This window comes from Pseudochaenichthys georgianus, unplaced genomic scaffold (assembly GCF_902827115.2).
Source record: "Pseudochaenichthys georgianus unplaced genomic scaffold, fPseGeo1.2 scaffold_1133_arrow_ctg1, whole genome shotgun sequence".
Taxonomy (NCBI): domain Eukaryota; kingdom Metazoa; phylum Chordata; class Actinopteri; order Perciformes; family Channichthyidae; genus Pseudochaenichthys; species Pseudochaenichthys georgianus.
In genome coordinates, this window is record NW_027262079.1 from 23189 (window position 1) to 43473 (window position 20285).

The 20285-nt window shown below is 45.0% G+C and overlaps 1 protein-coding gene across 1 annotated transcript in view; it reads right to left on the reverse strand.

Annotated features, from left to right (window-relative positions):
* LOC139433177 (piezo-type mechanosensitive ion channel component 2-like) overlaps nt 1–17980 on the reverse strand; it is a gene marked incomplete at its 3' end in the record, with an annotated part of 39406 nt that extends 21426 nt beyond the window's left edge. The window contains exons 1-3 of the mRNA XM_071202079.1: nt 17856–17980; nt 17160–17370; nt 12842–13055 (exon numbers count right to left, since the gene is read on the reverse strand). Coding sequence (XP_071058180.1) covers nt 12842–13055; nt 17160–17334 — 389 coding nt within the window. The remainder of the gene's footprint in view (nt 1–12841; nt 13056–17159; nt 17371–17855) is intronic.
* Nucleotides 17981–20285: the final 2305 nt, after the last annotated feature.

Below are 20285 nucleotides of genomic sequence, written 5' to 3' on the forward strand. Positions count from 1 at the left end.
AAGCCCCAGAATCCTACGCCAGGTATTCAACAGACCCCAAGAAGCACAAGAAGCCCCAGAATCCTACGCCAGGTATTCAACAGACCCCAAGAAGCACAATAAGCCCCAGAATCCTACGCCAGGTATTCAACAGACCACAAGAAGCACAAGAAGCCCCAGAATCCTACGCCAGGTATTCAACAGACCCCAAGAAGCACAAGAAGCCCCAGAATCCTACGCCAGGTATTCAACAGACCACAAGAAGCACAAGAAGCCCCATAATCCTACGCCAGGTATTCAACAGACCACAAGAAGCACAAGAAGCCCCAGAATCCTACGCCAGGTATTCAACAGACCCCAAGAAGCACAAGAAGCCCCAGAATCCTACGCCAGGTATTCAACAGACCACAAGAAGCACAAGAAGCCCCAGAATCCTACGCCAGGTATTCAACAGACCCCAAGAAGCACAAGAAGCCCCAGAATCCTACGCCAGGTATTCAACAGACCCCAAGAAGCACAAGAAGCCCCAGAATCCTACGCCAGGTATTCAACAGACCACAAGAAGCACAAGAAGCCCCAGAATCCTACGCCAGGTATTCAACAGACCACAAGAAGCACAAGAAGCCCCAGAATCCTACGCCAGGTATTCAGCAGACCCCAAGAAGCACAAGAAGCCCCAGAATCCTACGCCAGGTATTCAACAGACCCCAAGAAGGACAAGAAGCCCCAGAATCCTACGCCAGGTATTCAACAGACCCCAAGAAGCACAAGAAGCCCCAGAATACCACGCCATGTATTCAACAGACCACAAGAAGCACAAGAAGCCCCAGAATCCTACGCCAGGTATTCAACAGACCCCAAGAAGCACAAGAAGCCCCAGAATCCTACGCCAGGTATTCAACAGACCCCAAGAAGCACAAGAAGCCCCAGAATCCTACGCCAGGTATTCAACAGACCCCAAGAAGCACAAGAAGCCCCAGAATCCTACGCCAGGTATTCAACAGACCACAAGAAGCACAAGAAGCCCCAGAATCCTACGCCAGGTATTCAACAGACCCCAAGAAGCACAAGAAGCCCCAGAATCCTACGCCAGGTATTCAACAGACCCCAAGAAGCACAAGAAGCCCCAGAATCCTACGCCAGGTATTCAACAGACCACAAGAAGCACAAGAAGCCCCAGAATCCTACGCCAGGTATTCAACAGACCACAAGAAGCACAAGAAGCCCCAGAATCCTACGCCAGGTATTCAGCAGACCCCAAGAAGCACAAGAAGCCCCAGAATCCTACGCCAGGTATTCAACAGACCCCAAGAAGGACAAGAAGCCCCAGAATCCTACGCCAGGTATTCAACAGACCCCAAGAAGCACAAGAAGCCCCAGAATCCCACGCCATGTATTCAACAGACCACAAGAAGCACAAGAAGCCCCAGAATCCTACGCCAGGTATTCAACAGACCCCAAGAAGCACAAGAAGCCCCAGAATCCTACGCCAGGTATTCAACAGACCCCAAGAAGCACAAGAAGCCCCAGAATCCTACGCCAGGTATTCAACAGACCCCAAGAAGCACAAGAAGCCCCAGAATCCTACGCCAGGTATTCAACAGACCCCAAGAAGCACAAGAAGCCCCAGAAAGGATTGCATTCAGAGCTCATGATGGAGAGACCGAAGAAGAAGCAAAGCAGATTATAATCGTTGGGGTGAAAGGATAGAGAATTTGCAAGTGATGTTAATGCATTTATCTGATATAAAAAATGCATTGGTATACTTCCAAGAGACCCCTAAACATCTACTTCCAAGAGACCCCTAAACATCTACTTGGGCAGTGTGAATTAACGATAAACCGATCACTGTCAATGGAGCGCGGAGAGAACAGCAGTGCAAGTCGTTAAGTCTATTACCTTGTATGCACTACGACACTAACTTGCATGTAATGTGTTTTTATGAAAATGTGTTGAATGTTGTGTTTTTTCAATTAAGCATCCATCCATCAATCTTCTCCCGCTTATCCGTGGTCGGGTCGCGGGGGTAGCAGTTCCAGCAGAGAGCCCCAAACTTTCTTTTCCCTGGCGACATCAACCAGCTCTGACTGGGGGGTCCCAAGGCGCTCCCAGGCCAGCGAAGAGATATAATCCCTCCACCTGGTCCTAGGTCTACCCCTTGGTCTCTTCCCAGCTGGACGTGCCTGGAACACCTCCCTAGGGAGGCGCCCAGGTGGCATCCTAACTAGGTGCCCGAACCACCTCAACTGGCTTCTTTCGACGCGAAGGAGGAGCGGCTCAACTCCGAGTCCCTCCCTGATGACCGAACTGCTCACCTTATCTCTAAGGGAGACGCCAGCCACCCGGCGGAGGAAACCCATCTCGGCCGCTTGTATCCGCGATCTCGTTCTTTGGGTCATGACCCGTCCTTCATGACCGTAGGTGAGGGGAGGAACGGCCCGGAGACAGAGAGCTCTGCCTTCTGGCTCAGCTCCTTCTCGTCACACGGTGCGGTAAAGCGACTGCAGTACCGCTCCCGCTGCTCCGGCCCATCTCACGCTCCATTGTTCCCTCACTCGAGAACAAGACCCCGAGATACTTGAACTCCTTCAATTAAACAACCATAACAAATGAAAATGTGTTTATTTTTGCTTTCATATATAGTAATAGTATTGTAAACGAAACATTCTGAAACATTACCGAAGAAATGAAACGAACACCAAAAGTGTATCGTGCTCTCATTGGACGCTCTGGTTGTAGATGTAACGCATCTTTGGGTCAAAAACAGAATATTTTGACTGAAGTGAAAACACTCCATGATATTTCCAGTAATCTGGGGAATTCTAAGCTGGAGACGGTCCTGGGAATGCAATCAGTATAACTATTATTTTGGGTGTGAAAAATAAAAATGTAAATAGGGTTAGGGTTAGGTATGTGAGAGAGCAAGTATAGTGGAAACAGAAGGCAGGCATTCTTGCGCTGTGATTGGCTCAGAAGGTGGAGCGGGGCGGGCTCATGTTCAGAACTTCTGATTTCAAATCAACATGATGGAGGGAGATGCATCGCGTAGATTGCAGCGAGCATTCGGGGTTTTAAGGAACATTTGGTCAACCCCTGAAACGGTCACATCCCTGTCGTCGTCCCTGGAGCGGCAGAGGACAGGCCCACAGGCACAGGAGCAGCACGTTGCTCAGCGCAGTGGAGAGTGAGCGGAGAGAACGTTTCAGACCTGCCAACTCCCAAGTCGCTTCGGCAGGCCAAGCAGATGAAGGAGGACACACTGGAGGATCTGTGAGATTCGAAACTCAGCTTTGGGAAGTGGAACTCGCGACCAAGGAAAAGGTGAGAACAACGTACATTGTAACTTAAATGGAAGTGGTCAATCTACTCGAAATGTATGTTTGCTTATTTAGCAACACACGTTAGCATGCTAAGTGGCCGAACACATGCTGCATCTTTTACCGCCTGGTAAACGTGAGGTGCGTCGCTCGGGCACGTCGCTCGGGCGCGTCGCTCGGGCGCGTCGCTCGGGAACTACGCTGTAGCTTGAATAGACCTGAAAGGCTTTTATTTCCGATTAATATAACTGTGTAGCACTTGTAGACGTGTCAATCGAGATGTGTAGAAAATTGTATTTTTTTCTTCACACGCTTTTAAATTCCATGGACAATGACAAGTATGCTACTGTAATATTGAGCTACAACTTGATGAACTAACGTTACTAAATATTGGATGAATGTTTAAGTTTACATATTTCTAACTATCACGCTAATGTTTTTAGCTTGCTATGCTGTTGATTAGTCCCCAATCTGTTTAAGGTGGGGAATGTAGCGCACAGCTAGTCAGGCATACATATTGATGAACTTAATCTGGCTAGAAGAGGTTAATGAAAGTCTATGTTGTGTATGGGTCAATATCTAAAGCATGAGCAGGCGAGGACACGTGGCTGACACACTTCTGTATTGTAAGTTAAGAAGATAATTAATGTATTACTTCCAGCTCTGTCTAGTTTTGTCTTTCGGTATTTATGATATATGATATATCGCTTTGAGCACCAGGATAAGCGCTTTATAAATGTAATGTATTATTATTATTATTATTATCTTTTAATGAATATAAAATAAAATATCTGCTTTGTTTTGTCGGGCCAAAACAGTTTATCATGAGACTTTCAACAAAGACATCATCCTTCTTCCGGGACCATCCAGCACTGCCGTCACAAAGCACCAGTTGCATGAACAAGGACATATCCTGGACCACAGGACGGTCACTGATCAAACGAGGGATGCCTTCGGAGAAAACCTCTCAGCTGATGTGAGGTAGCACTTTCATGTAATCATGCAGCCCAGTCCAAACTGTGATATAGTGATTATATTCAAATGAAAAAGGACCTAAGCTATTAAGCCAGTTATTCATACTAGTACATTTCATTTTGTGGCATCGCTTACGTTCGTTCTCATTTATTTTTCTGACTGCCATCATCGAAGAGGAAATGGAAAACAGACTGTCAGAGGATCCGTTTCATGTGTCTTGTGCGTGTGGGTCATTTAACCCTCTGCTCTTCAGCCCAGAGCTTCTGACGGCACGCAGCAGCAGATTGAAGCCGAGCGGCAGCAGATTGAAGCCGAGCGGCGTGCCGGACAGGAACTGGAGGCAGCTCTCATACAGAGAGTGTATAACTGGAGAGCCCTGTACATCAGACCATCAAAGTCCATGTTGGTGTGTGATATCACATTGAACTAACCTGCAGAACATTGTAAACATAATAACCCATCATCGGTGTATAAACGTGCCTGGAGATGAAATGTTGTCAGTTACCTCTGACACTTAAATGTATGTTCTTCTTGAACTTTAATTTCAGCTTTGTAGTCATGAAGATGTTTACTAGCTATGTGTTTGTTTATGTTGTACTTCTGTAGACTAATGCAGAGCTGGAGGGCTGACTGGAAGTAGAGCTGATATCATGTCTCTTAAAATACTCTGTCCAGCAGCAATATCAGTCTCATGAAGAAAGGTGTTTTAACGCTGATTCAAAATATCAGAGATTAGAGAAACTTGTTCTCAGGAGGGGACATGGACAGAGGATTACTCACAAAGTACACAGTACTTCGTAGTATGTGTGGGAGTAGTTTCACACAGTACTTCGTAGTATGTGTGGGAGTAGTTTCACTAGTCCCACAGTGTCAATCTCACGAAGAACTATGACAGCAGAAGTGGCTTGATTTTGTTCTCAGGAGGGGACTTTGACAGAGGATTTAAACAACAACAACAACAACAACAACAACAACAACAACAACAACAACAAACACACTAGAAGTAGGCTACTTCATTGTGGTAGTCGGTGTAAGACTACCGAGTCCAGCAGCATCAATATCATTAAGAACTAATGGAAACATTGTCTTTATATCACTCATCAAAGACAGCAGAAAACATGCATTATGTGCTATATGTGAGTATTTCTCACAAAGTACACAGTAAAAGTACACAGTAAAAGTACTTCAATGTATTGTTAGTAGCAGTCAAACTAGTACCGAGTCCAACAGTGTCAGTTTCATTAAGAACTTTCAGGAAAAAATATTTGTAAAATATGAAGAGCAACTGATTTGAAAAGACAAACGCGAGAGGTGCTGAGTGGCCGCAGAGCAGAACCGCTGTAGTTTAAGTCTCCTAACAATGTGTCCATTTTAGAAACAGGCGTGTTATATTTACAGCCTAATATCATCCATTCTCTGGGCTCAACGTCGTCCATTTTAGAAACTGGCCTGTTATATTTACAGCCTAATATCATCCATTCTCTGGGCTCAACGTCGTCCATTTTAGAAACTGGCTTGTTATATTTACGCCCTAATATCATCCATTCTCTGGGCTCAACGTCGTCCATTTTAGAAACAGGCTTGTTATATTTACGCCCTAATATCATCCATTCTCTGGGCTCAACGTCGTCCATTTTAGAAACTGGCTTGTTATATTTACGCCCTAATATCATCCATTCTCTGGACTCAACGTCGTCCATTTTAGAAACAGGCTTGTTATATTTACGCCCTAATATCATCCATTCTCTGGGCTCAACGTCGTCCATTTTAGAAACTGGCTTGTTATATTTACAGCCTAATATCATCCATTCTCTGGGCTCAACGTCGTCCATTTTAGAAACTGGCTTGTTATATTTACGCCCTAATATCATCCATTCTCTGGGCTCAACGTCGTCCATTTTAGAAACTGGCTTGTTATATTTACAGCCTAATATCATCCATTCTCTGGGCTCAACGTCGTCCATTTTAGAAACAGGCTTGTTATATTTACAGCCTAATATCATCCATTCTCTGGGCTCAACGTCGTCCATTTTAGAAACAGGCTTGTTATATTTACAGCCTAATATCATCCATTCTCTGGGCTCAATGTCGTCCATTTTAGAAACTGGCTTGTTATATTTACGCCCTAATATCATCCATTCTCTGGGCTCAACGTCGTCCATTTTAGAAACAGGCTTGTTATATTTACGCCCTAATATCATCCATTCTCTGGGCTCAACGTCGTCCATTTTAGAAACAGGCTTGTTATATTTACGCCCTAATATCATCCATTCTCTGGGCTCAATGTCGTCCATTTTAGAAACAGGCTTGTTATATTTACGCCCTAATATCATCCATTCTCTGGGCTCAACGTCGTCCATTTTAGAAACAGGCTTGTTATATTTACGCCCTAATATCATCCATTCTCTGGGCTCAATGTCGTCCATTTTAGAAACAGGCTTGTTATATTTACGCCCTAATATCATCCATTCTCTGGGCTCAATGTCGTCCATTTTAGAAACTGGCCTGTTATATTTACAGCCTAATATCATCCATTCTCTGGGCTCAACGTCGTCCATTTTAGAAACTGGCTTGTTATATTTACAGCCTAATATCATCCATTCTCTGGGCTCAATGTCGTCCATTTTAGAAACAGGCTTGTTATATTTACAGCCTAATATCATCCATTCTCTGGGCTCAATGTCGTCCATTTTAGAAACAGGCTTGTTATATTTACGCCCTAATATCATCCATTCTCTGGGCTCAACGTCGTCCATTTTAGAAACTGGCCTGTTATATTTACAGCCTAATATCATCCATTCTCTGGGCTCAATGTCGTCCATTTTAGAAACTGGCTTGTTATATTTACAGCCTAATATCATCCATTCTCTGGGCTCAACGTCGTCCATTTTAGAAACTGGCTTGTTATATTTACGCCCTAATATCATCCATTCTCTGGGCTCAACGTCGTCCATTTTAGAAACAGGCTTGTTATATTTACGCCCTAATATCATCCATTCTCTGGGCTCAACGTCGTCCATTTTAGAAACTGGCTTGTTATATTTACGCCCTAATATCATCCATTCTCTGGGCTCAACGTCGTCCATTTTAGAAACAGGCTTGTTATATTTACGCCCTAATATCATCCATTCTCTGGGCTCAACGTCGTCCATTTTAGAAACTGGCTTGTTATATTTACAGCCTAATATCATCCATTCTCTGGGCTCAACGTCGTCCATTTTAGAAACTGGCTTGTTATATTTACGCCCTAATATCATCCATTCTCTGGGCTCAACGTCGTCCATTTTAGAAACTGGCTTGTTATATTTACAGCCTAATATCATCCATTCTCTGGGCTCAACGTCGTCCATTTTAGAAACAGGCTTGTTATATTTACAGCCTAATATCATCCATTCTCTGGGCTCAACGTCGTCCATTTTAGAAACAGGCTTGTTATATTTACAGCCTAATATCATCCATTCTCTGGGCTCAATGTCGTCCATTTTAGAAACTGGCTTGTTATATTTACGCCCTAATATCATCCATTCTCTGGGCTCAACGTCGTCCATTTTAGAAACAGGCTTGTTATATTTACGCCCTAATATCATCCATTCTCTGGGCTCAACGTCGTCCATTTTAGAAACAGGCTTGTTATATTTACGCCCTAATATCATCCATTCTCTGGGCTCAATGTCGTCCATTTTAGAAACAGGCTTGTTATATTTACGCCCTAATATCATCCATTCTCTGGGCTCAACGTCGTCCATTTTAGAAACAGGCTTGTTATATTTACGCCCTAATATCATCCATTCTCTGGGCTCAATGTCGTCCATTTTAGAAACAGGCTTGTTATATTTACGCCCTAATATCATCCATTCTCTGGGCTCAATGTCGTCCATTTTAGAAACTGGCCTGTTATATTTACAGCCTAATATCATCCATTCTCTGGGCTCAACGTCGTCCATTTTAGAAACTGGCTTGTTATATTTACAGCCTAATATCATCCATTCTCTGGGCTCAATGTCGTCCATTTTAGAAACAGGCTTGTTATATTTACAGCCTAATATCATCCATTCTCTGGGCTCAATGTCGTCCATTTTAGAAACAGGCTTGTTATATTTACGCCCTAATATCATCCATTCTCTGGGCTCAACGTCGTCCATTTTAGAAACTGGCCTGTTATATTTACAGCCTAATATCATCCATTCTCTGGGCTCAATGTCGTCCATTTTAGAAACTGGCTTGTTATATTTACAGCCTAATATCATCCATTCTCTGGGCTCAACGTCGTCCATTTTAGAAACAGGCTTGTTATATTTACGCCTTAATATCATCCATTCTCTGGGCTCAATGTCGTCCATTTTAGAAACTGGCTTGTTATATTTACAGCCTAATATCATCCATTCTCTGGGCTCAACGTCGTCCATTTTAGAAACAGGCTTGTTATATTTACGCCCTAATATCATCCATTCTCTGGGCTCAATGTCGTCCATTTTAGAAACTGGCTTGTTATATTTACAGCCTAATATCATCCATTCTCTGGGCTCAACGTCGTCCATTTTAGAAACAGGCTTGTTATATTTACGCCCTAATATCATCCATTCTCTGGGCTCAATGTCGTCCATTTTAGAAACTGGCTTGTTATATTTACAGCCTAATATCATCCATTCTCTGGGCTCAATGTCGTCCATTTTAGAAACTGGCTTGTTATATTTACAGCCTAATATCATCCATTCTCTGGGCTCAACGTCGTCCATTTTAGAAACAGGCTTGTTATATTTACGCCCTAATATCATCCATTCTCTGGGCTCAACGTCGTCCATTTTAGAAACAGGCTTGTTATATTTACAGCCTAATATCATCCATTCTCTGGGCTCAACGTCGTCCATTTTAGAAACTGGCTTGTTATATTTACAGCCTAATATCATCCATTCTCTGGGCTCAATGTCGTCCATTTTAGAAACAGGCTTGTTATATTTACAGCCTAATATCATCCATTCTCTGGGCTCAACGTCGTCCATTTTAGAAACAGGCTTGTTATATTTACAGCCTAATATCATCCATTCTCTGGGCTCAACGTCGTCCATTTTAGAAACTGGCTTGTTATATTTACAGCCTAATATCATCCATTCTCTGGGCTCAACGTCGTCCATTTTAGAAACTGGCTTGTTATATTTACGCCCTAATATCATCCCATTCTCTGGGCTCAACGTCGTCCATTTTAGAAACTGGCTTGTTATATTTACGCCCTAATATCATCCATTCTCTGGGCTCAATGTCGTCCATTTTAGAAACAGGCTTGTTATATTTACGCCCTAATATCATCCATTCTCTGGGCTCAACGTCGTCCATTTTAGAAACTGGCTTGTTATATTTACGCCCTAATATCATCCATTCTCTGGGCTCAACGTCGTCCATTTTAGAAACAGGCTTGTTATATTTACAGCCTAATATCATCCATTCTCTGGGCTCAATGTCGTCCATTTTAGAAACAGGCTTGTTATATTTACGCCCTAATATCATCCATTCTCTGGGCTCAATGTCGTCCATTTTAGAAACTGGCTTGTTATATTTACAGCCTAATATCATCCATTCTCTGGGCTCAATGTCGTCCATTTTAGAAACAGGCTTGTTATATTTACAGCCTAATATCATCCATTCTCTGGGCTCAATGTCGTCCATTTTAGAAACAGGCTTGTTATATTTACGCCCTAATATCATCCATTCTCTGGGCTCAATTTCGTCCATTTTAGAAACAGGCTTGTTATATGTACAGCCCTAATATCATCCATTCTCTGGGCTCAATGTCGTCCATTTTAGAAACAGGCTTGTTATATTTACGCCCTAATATCATCCATTCTCTGGGCTCAATGTCGTCCATTTTAGAAACAGGCTTGTTATATTTACAGCCTAATATCATCCATTCTCTGGGCTCAACGTCGTCCATTTTAGAAACTGGCTTGTTATATTTACAGCCTAATATCATCCATTCTCTGGGCTCAACGTCGTCCATTTTAGAAACTGGCTTGTTATATTTACAGCCTAATATCATCCATTCTCTGGGCTCAATGTCGTCCATTTTAGAAACAGGCTTGTTATATTTACGCCCTAATATCATCCATTCTCTGGGCTCAATGTCGTCCATTTTAGAAACTGGCTTGTTATATTTACAGCCTAATATCATCCATTCTCTGGGCTCAATGTCGTCCATTTTAGAAACAGGCTTGTTATATTTACAGCCTAATATCATCCATTCTCTGGGCTCAACGTCGTCCATTTTAGAAACTGGCTTGTTATATTTACGCCCTAATATCATCCATTCTCTGGGCTCAACGTCGTCCATTTTAGAAACTGGCTTGTTATATTTACGCCCTAATATCATCCATTCTCTGGGCTCAATGTCGTCCATTTTAGAAACAGGCTTGTTATATTTACGCCCTAATATCATCCATTCTCTGGGCTCAACGTCGTCCATTTTAGAAACTGGCTTGTTATATTTACGCCCTAATATCATTCATTCTCTGGGCTCAACGTCGTCCATTTTAGAAACAGGCTTGTTATATTTACAGCCTAATATCATCCATTCTCTGGGCTCAACGTCGTCCATTTTAGAAACTGGCTTGTTATATTTACGCCCTAATATCATCCATTCTCTGGGCTCAACGTCGTCCATTTTAGAAACTGGCTTGTTATATTTACAGCCTAATATCATCCATTCTCTGGGCTCAACGTCGTCCATTTTAGAAACAGGCTTGTTATATTTACGCCCTAATATCATCCATTCTCTGAGCTCAACGTCGTCCATTTTAGAAACTGGCTTGTTATATTTACAGCCTAATATCATCCATTCTCTGGGCTCAACGTCGTCCATTTTAGAAACAGGCTTGTTATATTTACGCCCTAATATCATCCATTCTCTGGGCTCAACGTCGTCCATTTTAGAAACAGGCTTGTTATATTTACAGCCTAATATCATCCATTCTCTGGGCTCAACGTCGTCCATTTTAGAAACAGGCTTGTTATATTTACGCCCTAATATCATCCATTCTCTGGGCTCAACGTCGTCCATTTTAGAAACAGGCTTGTTATATTTACAGCCTAATATCATCCATTCTCTGGGCTCAATGTCGTCCATTTTAGAAACAGGCTTGTTATATTTACAGCCTAATATCATCCATTCTCTGGGCTCAACGTCGTCCATTTTAGAAACTGGCTTGTTATATTTACGCCCTAATATCATCCATTCTCTGGGCTCAACGTCGTCCATTTTAGAAACTGGCTTGTTATATTTACGCCCTAATATCATCCATTCTCTGGGCTCAACGTCGTCCATTTTAGAAACTGGCTTGTTATATTTACGCCCTAATATCATCCATTCTCTGGGCTCAACGTCGTCCATTTTAGAAACTGGCCTGTTATATTTACAGCCTAATATCATCCATTCTCTGGGCTCAACGTCGTCCATTTTAGAAACTGGCTTGTTATATTTACGCCCTAATATCATCCATTCTCTGGGCTCAACGTCGTCCATTTTAGAAACTGGCTTGTTATATTTACGCCCTAATATCATCCATTCTCTGGGCTCAACGTCGTCCATTTTAGAAACAGGCTTGTTATATTTACAGCCTAATATCATCCATTCTCTGGGCTCAACGTCGTCCATTTTAGAAACTGGCTTGTTATATTTACGCCCTAATATCATCCATTCTCTGGGCTCAACGTCGTCCATTTTAGAAACTGGCCTGTTATATTTACGCCCTAATATCATCCATTTTCTGGGCTCAACGTCGTCCATTTTAGAAACTGGCCTGTTATATTTACAGCCTAATATCATCCATTCTCTGGGCTCAACGTCGTCCATTTTAGAAACTGGCCTGTTATATTTACAGCCTAATATCATCCATTCTCTGGGCTCAATGTCGTCCATTTTAGAAACTGGCCTGTTATATTTACGCCCTAATATCATCCATTCTCTGGGCTCAACGTCGTCCATTTTAGAAACTGGCCTGTTATATTTACGCCCTAATATCATCCATTCTCTGGGCTCAACGTCGTCCATTTTAGAAACTGGCCTGTTATATTTACAGCCTAATATCATCCATTCTCTGGGCTCAACGTCGTCCATTTTAGAAACTGGCCTGTTATATTTACAGCCTAATATCATCCATTCTCTGGGCTCAACGTCGTCCATTTTAGAAACTGGCTTGTTATATTTACAGCCTAATATCATCCATTCTCTGGGCTCAATGTCGTCCATTTTAGAAACTGGCTTGTTATATTTACAGCCTAATATCATCCATTCTCTGGGCTCAATGTCGTCCATTTTAGAAACTGGCTACCTGGCTGTGTAACCTGGTGAGGTGTGTTACCTGGTGAGGTGTGTTACCTGGTGAGGTGTGTTACCTGGTGAGGTGTGTTACCTGGTGAGGTGTGGTACCTGGTGAGGTGTGTTACCTGGCGGAGGTGTGTTACCTGGTGAGGTGTGTTACCTGGTGAGGTGTGTTACCTGGTGAGGTGTGTTACCTGGTGAGGTGTGTTACCTGGTGAGGTGTGTTACCTGGTGAGGTGTGTTACCTGGTGAGGTGTGTTACCTGGCAGAGGTGCGGTTGGGAGGCCACGCCTCCTGCAGCAGGGGTAGCTGGTAGAAGTAGACCAGCAGGAAGTGGGAGGCGGAGTAGACCAGTGACATCACAGAAACACACCTGAAGAGGAGGGGCGGGACCTGGCCTGACCACGCCCACCAGGTGCACAACAGTTGGAAGCAGAGCAGGTAGGGGAGGGACAAGAGAGACGGGAACATGATACCTGGAGAGACAGACAGAGATGACGTCTCTAAAAAATCCTCCTCTAGACACTCAACGTTTGGGACTCTACCAAGTCTCTGGACACCACCTGAGGTTTGGGACACCACCTGAGGTTTGGGACACTACCTGAGGTTTGGGACACTACCTGAGGTTTGGGACACTACCTGAGGTTTGGGACTCTACCAAGTCTCTGGACACCACCTGAGGTTTGGGACACCACCTGAGGTTTGGGACACTACCTGAGGTTTGGGACACTACCTGAGGTTTGGGACACCACCTGAGGTTTGGGACACTACCTGAGGTTTGGGACACTACCTGAGGTTTGGGACTCTACCAAGTCTCTGGACACCACCTGAGGTTTGGGACACCACCTGAGGTTTGGGACACCACCTGAGGTTTGGGACACTACCTGAGGTTTGGGACACCACCTGAGGTTTGGGACACCACCTGAGGTTTGGGACACTACCTGAGGTTTGGGACACTACCTGAGGTTTGGGACACCACCTGAGGTTTGGGACACCACCTGAGGTTTGGGACACCACCTCAGGTTTGGGACACCACCTGAGGTTTGGGACTCTACCAAGTCTCTGGACACCACCTGAGGTTTGGGACACTACCTGAGGTTTGGGACTCTACCAAGTCTCTGGACACCACCTGAGGTTTGGGACTCTACCAAGTCTCTGGACACCACCTGAGGTTTGGGACACCATCTGAGGTTTGGGACTCTACCAAGTCTCTGGACACCACCTGAGGTTTGGGACACTACCTGAGGTTTGGGACTCTACCAAGTCTCTGGACACCACCTGAGGTTTGGGACTCTACCAAGTCTCTGGACACCACCTGAGGTTTGGGACTCTACCAAGTCTCTGGACACCACCTGAGGTTTGAGACACCACCTGAGGTTTGGTACTCTACCAAGTCACTGGACACTACCAATGCCCCTTTTCCACCAAACCGGTTCCGGTTCAAGAATCGTTCTTTTGCTTTTCTGGTGCTGAACTGGTTCTTCTCTGAAGCACCACTTGAGTTTCCACCGCTCAGAGCGCAGTGGAGCTCCAGTGAAGCTCCAGTGAAGCTGCGTCATTGCGTCATTGTTTGCGTCATCACGTAAACGTTTACATGCCTTCTTATGACACCCTCACGGCGCGGAAATCCCTCACATCGACAACAACAACAATGATCCCGGTAGTCTTTCTTGAGTTTTTTTAGCTTGTTGCTTATTTGCTCCAGAGTGCGGTGGGATCCAGCAGGGCCGGCTCCCCTGCAGCTGCTGGGGCATAGCTGTAGACCGCGTTGTGCCGTCCAGCTTCCTCTGGACCTCTTGACCAAAGCTCGAGGAGGTCCTCTGTCTCGTCAGCGGTGCTCTCCTGCTCACTGGCATCCATCCTGGCTCCTATTGTGTTGCTGAACAGAATTTGCGGCATTTTGTTATTGTTGTTCAGGGTAATCCCCCCCACCTCCGACGTAAGCGTGAAGTATTGGTTCTTGGTTCTTGCTGGGCAGCCGAGTGGGGTCAGCTATGAACCGGTTTTCGGTGCTTAAATCCGGGTCCGCTGCGGTGGAAACAGGAAGAACCAGAGCTGAATCAGGCTGTAGCCCGGAACCAGCTCTAGAACCGGTTTGGTGGAAAAGGGGCTAGAGTCTTGGGACACTAGCTGAGGCTTTCTCTGGTTTCTTGGGTTCTAGGGTTACCTGGATCCTGGAGTTACCTGGATTCTAAGGTTACCTTGGTTCTAGGGTTATCTGGGGTTACCTGGGTTCTAGGGTTACCTGGATCCTGGGGTAACCTGGGTTCTAGAGTTATCTGGGTCCTGAGGTTACCTGGGTTCTCGGGTTACCTGGATCCTGGGGTTACCTGGGTTCTAGGGTTACCTGGGTTCTATTGTTTCCTGGGTTCTGGGATTCTCCGTGTTCTAGGGTTCCTTGGGTTCTAGGCTTCCTTGAGTTCTGTGTTCCCTGAGTCCTTGGGCAAGACACTTCACCCGGATTTTCTCCTGTGGGTATTGTCCACAGTACATGTATAATACAAATGTGTACTTGTAAAAGCGCCGCGATGACCTCGAGGCGTGAAGATGGACGGTGTGGCGCAGTGCGCTGTGCAATGATCATGAGATCAAGGGGTGAAACCCGCTGCTGCTGCGTCTGTAAAGCCGTTGTGTCCTTGGGCAAGACCCTTCACCTGAACCTGCTCCTGGGGGTATTGTCCACAGTGCATGACCATTGCATGTATGATATATGTGTAATGTGGGTATCTGTAAAGCGCTTTGAGTCATTGAAAAAGCGCTATAATAAATGTAAGGAATTATTATTATTAATTATTAGGGTTCCCTGAGTTCTAGGTTCCTTGGGTTATAGGCTTCCCTGAGTTCTAGGTTCCCTGAGTTCTAGGGTTCCCTGAGTCCTAGGTTCCTTGGGTTCTAGGCTTCCCTGAGTTCTAGGTTCCCTGAGTTCTAGGGTTCCCTGAGTCCTAGGTTCCTTGGGTTCTAGGCTTCCCTGAGTTCTAGGTTCCCTGAGTTCTAGTGTTACCTAGGTTCTGGGGTTACCTGGGTTCTAGAGTTATCTGGGTCCTGAGGCTACCTGGGTTCTATGGTTACCTGGGTCCTGGGGTTACCTGGGTTCTAGGGTTATCTGGGTCCTGGGGTTACCTGGGTTCTATGGTTACCTGGGTCCTGGGGTTACCTGGGTTCTAGGGTTATCTGGGTCCTGGGGTTACCTGGGTTCTAGGGTTACCTGGATCCTGGGGTTACCTGGGTTCTAGGGTAATCTGGGTTACCTGGGTTCTAGGGTTACCTGGATCCTGGGGTTACCTGGGTCCTGGGGTTACCTGGGTTCTAGGGTTATCTGGGTCCTGAGGTTACCTGGGTTCTAGGGTTACCTGGATCCTGGGGTTACCTGGGTTCTAGGGTTATCTGGGTTCTGGGGTTACCTGGGTTCTAGAGTTATCTGGGTCCTGAGGTTACCTGGGTTCTAGGGTTACCTGGATCCTGGGGTTACCTGGGTTCTAGGGTTATCTGGGTCCTGGGGTTACCTGGGTTATATGGTTACCTGGATCCTGGGGTTACCTGGGTTCTAGGGTTATCTGGGTCCTGGGGTTACCTGGGTTCTAGGGTTATCTGGGTCCTGAGGTTACCTGGGTTCTAGGGTTACCTGGATCCTGGGGTTACCTGGGTTCTAGGGTTATCTGGGTCCTGGGGTTACCTGGGTTATATGGTTACCTGGATCCTGGGGTTACCTAGGTTCTAGGGTTATCTTGGTCTTGGGGTTACCTGGGTCCTAGGGCTACCTGGATCCTGGGGTTACCTGGGTTCTAGGGTTACCTGGATCCTGGGGTTACCTGGATTCTAGAGTTATCTGGGTTCTGAGGTTACCTGGGTTCTAGGGTTACCTGGATCCTGGGGTTACCTGGGTTCTAGGGTTATCTGGGTCCTGGGGTTACCTGGGTTCTATGGTTACCTGGATCCTGGGGTTACCTGGGTTATCTGGGTCCTGGGTTACCTGGGTTCTAGAGTTACCTGGATCATAGGGTTACCTGGGTTCTAGGGTTACCTGGATCCTGAGGTTACCTGGGTTATCTGGGTCCTGGGTTACCTGGGTTCTAGAGTTACCTGGATCATAGGGTTACCTGGGTTCTAGGGTTATCTGGGTCCTGGGGTTACCTGGGTTCTAGGGTTACCTGGATCCGGGTTATCTCAGTCCTAGGGTTACCTGGGTTCTAGGGTTATCTGGGTCCTGGGGTTACCTGGGTTCTAGGGTTACCTGGATCCGGGTTATCTCAGTCCTAGGGTTACCTGGGTTCTATTGTTTCCTGGGTTCTGAGATTCTCCGTGTTCTAGGGTTCCTTGGGTTCTAGGCTTCCCTGGGTTCTAGGTTCCCTGAGTCCTAGGGTTCCCTGAGTTCTAGGTTCCCTGAGTCCTAGGGTTCCCTGAGTTCTAGGTTCCCTGAGTCCTAGGGTTCCCTGAGTTCTAGGTTCCCTGAGTCCTAGGGTTCCCTGAGTGCTAGGTTCCCTGAGTCCTAGGGTTCCCTGAGTTCTAGGTTCCCTGAGTTCTAGGGTTCCCTGAGTTCTAGTGTTACCTGGGTTCTAAAATTAAATTGGTTCTGGGATTACCTGTGAGTCCCAGCAGGAAGGTCAACAGCACTTTGGCTCCGGTTGTCGTCATGGTTCCCAACATCTGCCTGGTCTTAGTAACCAATATCTCCAGTTCTACCAGAAACCTGTTCCTGGTTCCTTCCTCCAACTCCTCTTCGTCTCCCAGCACAGAGACAGAGTCTTCATCAAACATCAGGTCTTCTTCCTCCCGCTGGACCTCCTGCTGAGGCTGAAACACACGAGGAAGAAGAGGATGAAGAGGAGGAGGAGGAGGATGATGAAGAGGAGGTGAGTAGAACTGGATTAGATTAAAATGGTTTCCACAGAGCTGCTGGTCTGGATCCATTTTAACAAACAGACTCCGACAGTTCATAAACTGAACCTGAAACCTAATCATTATAGGGAGTGTGTGTGACTGTGTGTGTGTGTGTGTGTGTGTGTGTGTGTGTGTGTGTGTGTGTGTGTGTGTGTGTGTGTGTGTGTGTGTGTGTGTGTGTGTGTGTGTGTGTGTGTGTGTGTGTGTGTGTGTGTGTGTGTGTGTGTGTGTGTGTGTGTGTGTGTGTGTGTCACTGTCCTGATGTTGTCACATAACGAGGTTACAGTTAATAAATAGCTTACTGAGTTACACGCTAATAGACAGGAAACCTCGTTAAGAAACAAGAGGAGACGACTAAACAAGGTTGCACCTGCAGTGTGTGTGTGTGTGTGTGTTACCTGAGTGTGTGTGTCGCCGTTCAGTCTTGCGATCAGCCTCCAGGTCAGCAGACCGACGACCAGCACACCAACATCTGGAGATACCTGTCTCACTGCAGAGCCTGCATCACTTCCTGATAGACTGACACACACACACACACACACACACACACACACACACACACACACACACACACACACACACACACACACACACACACACACACACACACACACACACACACACACACACACAGACAGTCGTGTTATACAGCCCTATGAACTGACGGGGTTTACATATAAATAGAGATGTTTGTGTACGTGTGTTTGTCATGTGATGTGATTTATTGATGTTAGTGTAGGAGCCATGTAGTCCAGACTGAGAGACTCTGTCTGCCCTCCTGACACACACACACACACACACACACACACACACACACACACACACACACACACACACACGCACACACGCACACACACGCACACACACGCACACACACGCGCGCACACACACACACACACACACACGCACACACACGCACACACACACACACACGCACACATACCATGTATATATTACTTCAGGGGACATTACATTGACTAACATGCATTTCCTGGAGACTTATCCTAACCCAGTCTTCACCCTAAAATGAATGATCCCTTATGGCAGCGTTTCTCAAAGTGTGGGGCGCGCCCCACTGGTGGGGCGCAGAGATGTGATAGGTGGGTCGCGAAAAAAGAAAACAATTATTTAAAAAAAAAAATTCTAATTTTTTTTTTACATTTTTTTTTCACATTTATTTATTATTTATACACTGGTGGAATATCAAAACAACGATCCGGGGTGCAAAACGTATCAATGAAAAGCGACCCTCTACCACACAAAACAACACCTGTAGATAACCCAATTTGTGTTCTTTGAAATTGAAAAGGATATTGCATCGTGTTTGTTACTTTCGTTGCAGTTGTATGTCTTAAGTGTAATTTGGCATGCTTTTATTTTGAAGGCAAGTTTACGCTGTTGACAGTTGTTGTTGCTATGGAAACAAGAAACGTTTCACAGCGGGCGGAACTTGTCATAAAGTCCGCGATAATAAAGCCCACCCATTTAGAGGGAAGATATGATTGGTCAATTGTACTGTCATTTGACATTACTCTCTCGTTCAGTTACTACAGCTGGCCCTCTGTGAATTCATAGCTGGACGTCCAATCAGCTCCTGTCTTCACAGACTCGCAGAGAGGAGCTTCTTTCATTTAACCCTTCACATTCAAACAGAAACTGAATAGGCAGATTCAAAGGATTTATTTCTTTGGAAATGTTATTTTAAATACAATTTAATCAAGTTATTTTTGGTAAAACTATTGACAAATATTACTAAAAACATATTTAAAAAAAATATATAAAGAAAAATATAATTTGTTTTAATGTTTTTAAATATTATTTTGTAGAATATCTTAGGCCCTCAGAGACAGGCTCGCCACTGGTAAAAATCTCTCATACACACGTGTGAAACGCTCTCACAGACACACACAACAGCGTTGCAGTCGGGAAGAAAAGCAATGTGGAGCGAGAGAGCGAGCACACCTTTATCTATTTAATAAAGTTGTACAAAATAAAGTAAGAAATCATTCCAATGTGTACTATAGGACAGGGTTTCCGCTAGGATTTTTTCTCGCCGGTCAAATGTCCGGGGAGAATTTATTTTACCGGACTAATTTGAAACTTACCGGTCATATTTCAATAATAATAGTAAGAGTGGTGTAGCAGAGTTTCCGTTAGCAGGTAATTACCGGACTCTGAGCAGATATGCTTCAGTTTAAAACTCAGTTCACGGGTCTCATTTTTATATTGCTTCAGTTTATAATCGTAACAGATCGAAAAATTCAGATTCATTTTTCAATAAATGATTCCACAAACAACAAACAACATAATTATTACATTCAAACAAACTACTTGTAGTAGATAACGTACATTATTCAGAAGTTTACATCAACTTTGAATAATAACACGGGAGAAACGGAGCCTCTCTTTTCCCCTCTCTCTCTCCTGACAGCACGTCAGTTTCTCAAGCAGCTCCTGCAGCCCGCTAAACAGAGGGCGGGGCTTCAGGAGTGGAGTGCACCAGCTGGGCATAAGCTGGGCGTAACTCTACGTCCGACGTAGAACCGAAGGTTAAGACCAAACTAAAGTTATGACTAGTGCACCACTTAGACTTAAGCCCTGTATGCCGGGTGTAACTTTACGCCTAGTATGGAGCAGGCGTAAATCGGAAAGACAGACTAGTATCCATAGTAACGTAAAACAAGCAAAAGGATATTAACGATGGAAGGGCGTCTTGTTTACATGTTTAACAATGAAAGGGCATTAAGAAGAGAAAGAGTCGTCCGTGATCGAACAAACCCACTGGACATCTATTCAGTGAACTGACAGAGGCGTTTCGTTTCGGCAGA